At 37.0% G+C, this 5,350-nt stretch overlaps 1 protein-coding gene across 1 annotated transcript in view; it reads right to left on the bottom strand.

The window, feature by feature from the left end:
- The window catches only part of LOC106879955 (di-N-acetylchitobiase), a 23,175-nt gene that overhangs the window by 14,082 nt on the left and 3,743 nt on the right, over window positions 1-5,350 (bottom strand). The window contains exon 2 of the mRNA XM_014929715.2: window positions 1,168-1,312. Within this exon, the coding sequence (XP_014785201.1) occupies window positions 1,168-1,312 (145 nt within the window). The remainder of the gene's footprint in view (window positions 1-1,167; window positions 1,313-5,350) is intronic.

Raw genomic sequence — 5,350 nt, forward strand, 5'->3', positions numbered from 1 at the left:
TATATATATATGTATGTATATAGATATATATTGTTGTGTCTGGGTGGAGGCGCAATGGCCCAGTGGTTAGGGCAGCGGACTTGCAGTCATAGGATCGTGGTTTCGATTCCCAGACTGGGCGTTGTGAGTGTTTATTGAGCGAAAACACCTAAAGCTCTACGAGGCTCCGACAGGAGATAGTGGCGAACCCTGCTATACTCTTTCACCACAACTTTCTCTCTCTTACTTCCTGTTTCTGTTGTGCCTGTATGTCAAAGGGTCAGCCTTGTCCCACTGTGTCACGCTGAATATCCCCGAGAACTACGTTAAGGGTACACATGTCTGTGGAGTGCTCAGCCACTTGCACATTAATTTCACGAGCAGGCTGTTCCATTGATCGGATCAACTGGAACCTTCGATGTCGTATGCAACGGAGTGCCAACAAATGAACATTGAATCTGGAGAGAGTCATTCTCTTTTTGTACCTTATTATTTAATACACTCAGTGGTTCAGTTTCCACTCATTTCTTTATTTTTTCTAAAATTTTTGTTGCATCTTGCAATCTTTTCAATAGTCGACTATCAAAAAGGTTGCAAGAAACAACGAAAATTTTAGAAAAATTAAAGTAAATGAGTGGAAACTGAACCGGTGAGTGTGTTAAATTAATAAGGCACTAAAAGAGAATGACTTTCTCCTGACACGACAAAATATGCTTCAACACACAAACTCACATAAAGAATCTTGCAAACCAAATCCCAAAACTATATATATGCATGTGTGTGTGCGTGGGTACACACACACACACACACACACACATACATGCCATGGATTGGGCTGTTTCACAGAAGCCAGCAAACTAGAAGTCTGCACCAAACCCTACTGTCAGCTTTGGGATGGTTTCTATGACTGGATGACCTTCCAAATGCCAACCACTTACAGAGAGGACTATGGGCTTTTATGTGGTACCAGCAGCAGTGAGGTCACCAAGCAGCTTGCAAGACACTCCTCCCTTAACTAATGGGGAGGAGTGCCATAGGAGGTGACTTCATGTCAGGTGATGAGGGAATAGAGTATGATAGCACGAAAGAAACATGTGTCTTGCAGCTAAGAAGGTATGTGGGTACCTTGGTAGGGAGAGAAGAGAGGGAGAGGAGAGTGAGAGAGAAGATGATTAGAATTTTACTTACCTAAATGTATCACTCTGGCATTATGTTTATGAGCCAGGCACATCAACCTGGTATCCATATAACCAAAAGTAACAATAGAGGTTACCTTATTCCAGTCATATTTCAACCAGGACTGCTTACTTTTTTCTACGCTGAAGATAAAGACCTGAAAGCAACAGACATATTTATAGAATTTCAATAACCAGTTTGATAATAAAACAATCAGTTTGATTATCAAACAACCAGTTTGATAATAAAGATTGTTTGCCAACATAACATGACAGTCCTTGTTTAGCCCCAGGAGACATTGTCTCCAGCTGGCTATACGGCACAATCTGTGTCCTTATATTTTCAAATAAGGGAATTTATCTAGCTGGAGGCGATGTCTAAATTACAGCAACATTCATCCTAAACCAGGACTGCCATGTTATGTTGGCAAACAATCTTTACTCCAAAGTACAGTGGCTGAATATCTCATATTGTAAGATTTAAAAATAGCAGTTTGATAATGTTCACTACAAAAAATTTCAAATAGAATTTCGTATTAAGTTTTTATCAGTTTTATAAAATAGTGAATGAGAGATAATATTTTCAAATATTCTTTTCTCCTCCACCAAAAATTTGAGCACAACGCCCACATTTTTGGTGGAGGAGGCCAGTCGATTAGATCGACCCCAGTACACAACTGGTATTTAATTTATCGACCCCAAAAGGATAAAAAGCAAAGTTGACCTTGACAGAATTTGAACTCAGAACGTAAAGACAGACAAAATTCTGCTAGGCATTTTGCCCAGCATGTTAATGTTTCTGCCAGCTCGCTGCCCTGTAATTTTCAAATATCAGAAGAGAAATATTTCTGATAAATCATCAGATATATTAAAATCAGCAATACTGGTAGGTTTTCAGAATATTTTCTCTTCAGAATTCTTGTATTTTGATTCAAAATATCACAATAAAATGTTTGTGGCATCTTCCTCATGTCTAAATTCAACAGCATCATTCCTCATTAGTTTAAAAGAAATATTGTTGACCAAGAATTTTTCTGACCAGATGCCCCTCCTTATTGCCAACCTCCACTTGTTTCCAAGCAAGGTAATATTTCCTCATGACAGGAAATGAACAACACCACTTGTATGACCCTGATACTCGTTTACAACTATCACATGAAGTCAAGACCTCGAGAATCACACACACATAAACAAACTGACAGGCGAAACTTGAAGTTGTACTCAACTTGATCTTTACCAGATATCTCTCTACATACATATATTTATTATTCTTTCACAAGAATAATGTTGATAGTGACTTTGAAGTTTCAGCTTCCATTGGGCTTAACCTTTCTGTTACCAACCCGGCTGAAATGGCATATGGCGTAGTGGTTAAGAGCGCGGGCTACTAACCCCAAGATTCCAAGTTCAATTCCAGACAGTGACCTGAGTAATAATAATAATAATAATAATAATAATAATAAAACAGCATCGAAAAATACCTTAGGAATGAGAACCCACGTTCGAAATTACCCCAAGACATCTGATGAAGGCTGAAGGGTATATCAGCCGAAACGTTGTGTTAACAACAAACAAGATGAGGACAAATATCCGTCAAATGTAAATAATGTACAAATGTCTTGTTTTCATAAGTTTTGAATTAAAATCTTCCACCAAACCTTAGTCACAATTTATGTTCCTAACACTAGCTTAATGATAACTAAATTATTTTACTAAATTCTTTGCTATATTTAAAATTAGTTGAAAGAAACACAGAGCATCTCAACAGAAATATGGTCACAAAAGGGTTAAAATATATAATAGAGAAACAATTCTTAACCCTTTCGTTACCAACCCAGCTGAAACCAGCTCTGGCTCTGTAGTACAAATGTCTTGTTTTCATAAGCTTTGAATTAAAATCTTCCACCAAACCTTAATCACAATTTATGTTCCTAACACTAGATTAATGATAACTAAATTATTTTACTAAATTCTTTGCTATATTTAAAGTAACTGAAAGAAACACAGAGCATTTCAAAATAAATACAGTAAAGAAAGGGTTAAACATACAGAAACTTCGAAGTTACTGTCAACACTATTCTTGTAAAAGAACAATAGACATGTATTCTGCAAAAAATGTTAGATACTCCTACAGTTTAACCCAAAATTGTTTTTATTATAACTCAACATAAAAAAAACAAACAATACCTATATAAATATATATATATATATATCATCATCATGCTGTCATGGGTTGGATGGTTTAACAGGATCCAATGTGACCAAGGACTGCATCCTGTTCCAGTGTTTGTGCTGGAATAGGTTTTTACTGCTGGAGGTCCTTCCTAATGCCAACCACTTTACAGCATGAACTTGGTGCTGGGTTTTTTTCATGCCAGCTGCAATATCGAGGTTGCTGCAGTTCACAGGACAAGCCCTGGAGGGCTGGGACAGACAAGAGGAGAGGAGATAATATGAGGGGTAGGGGCAAAGCAGGTTCCTGCAGCAGGATCTGCATGGCTACTCACATCTAGTAGAGAAAAAAAAAAGGGGTGAGAAAGATAAATGATAAGGTGCTCAGCTGGTTCTACAAGGCACAAGCTGAAGAGGGGTGGGTAGGTGGGTGGGCTTGCAAGATTGTATGGGGAGGTGAATGAGGGGTGGGGAGTCAGACAGCCAGAATGAATAGGGTTGAAAGGCGGATAAAACAAGAACCATGAGCCGAGAAAGCGTTGGGGCAAGCATCATTGACACCCCTGTGTGATTGGAAGAATGGACTAGTCGATCTCTTATAAAAAGTAGCGCATTGGTTGAGGTACATTGAGGATTGTCATAAGAGGTACATTTTTGACTGAGAAGAAATATATTTTTTACAAATGTTCGCTACCTTACTAAACCTATATTAGCTAAGCAAATGACCTTTGCTGAATCCATTAAAAACATTAATAGCATAATCTGAATGCCATCTCAGAAAATTATCCCTGTTCTCCTTGATATAAAAGACAAATTTAGGTGGGGTAAAATGGGTAAGCCAAGCAAAAGTAAATTTGCTTCTCCAATTCTCAAGAATCACATCTAAAAAAAGACTCAAGACATCACTAACCATCCTTAGACATCAGAAAAATCAGAAATGCAACAAAAATTTAAAGTACTAGGTCAGCATCATCATTTAACGTCCACTTTCCATGCTAGAATGGGTTGGACAATTTGACTGGGGACTGGCGAACCAGATGGCTACACCAAACTCCAATCTGATCTGGCAGAGTTTCTACAGCTGGATGCCCTTCCTAACACCAATCAATCTGAGAGTGTAGTGGGTGCTTTTTACGTGCCACAAAAACATTAATAACATAATCTGAATGCCATTTCAGAAAATTATCCCTGTTCTCCTTGATATAATTTAGGTGGGGTAAAATGAGTAAGCCAAGCTAAGGTAAATTTGCCTCTCCAATTCTCCAGAATTACATCTAAAAAAAGACTCAAGACATCACTAACCATCCTTAGACATCAGAAAAATCAGAAATGCAACAAAAATTTAAAATACTAGGTCATGCTATGAAATTAAGGAAGCTTGACTAAATGAAGAACCCTCAACATACATAGCTTCTTCACATTCTGCTGGAGTGGCCCCCTTCCCAATACATTTACCATGTACTTAAAGAGAAAAAAAAAAACTACTGAAATTACTCGTGACTCATTTTACCTCATCTTAGACATCATTTTTTGAAAACTGAAAATGATCAAATTAGACATTAGTGTGAGGGTGGGGAATTGACTTGGAATCCAACAGATAAAAGAATATTGATTGTTAAACACCCACAATTATCCAGATATTTTATTAGCAACCTTAAAATTGTAGAAAAATTTTTCTTCAGAAAAATGTAAGTCACCTGACGGTTTCAAACTCTCTCAACTTCAACAACACTACTGACCAGTTTTTATTCTTAAAGATGATCCAGCAGTAAAAAAAATGATAGTGCAATACTTGCATATTCCGGTTATTAATTTTGCTCTCCCATACCATATGAATATATATCTTTTTTAAGAGGACTTGGGCTAACAGGTTTTGGGATCTGACAATATGCTATAAAGCTAAACCCTTTATGGACGAGAAACCTAAGATAATCCCATAAACCGATATTCCCCATTTTTAATAAAAATATCTATCTATCTATATAAATATATATCTATATATATATATATATATATATATATAT

The sequence above is a fragment of the Octopus bimaculoides genome, chromosome 5 (genome assembly GCF_001194135.2).
Source record: "Octopus bimaculoides isolate UCB-OBI-ISO-001 chromosome 5, ASM119413v2, whole genome shotgun sequence".
Lineage (NCBI taxonomy): Eukaryota > Metazoa > Mollusca > Cephalopoda > Octopoda > Octopodidae > Octopus > Octopus bimaculoides.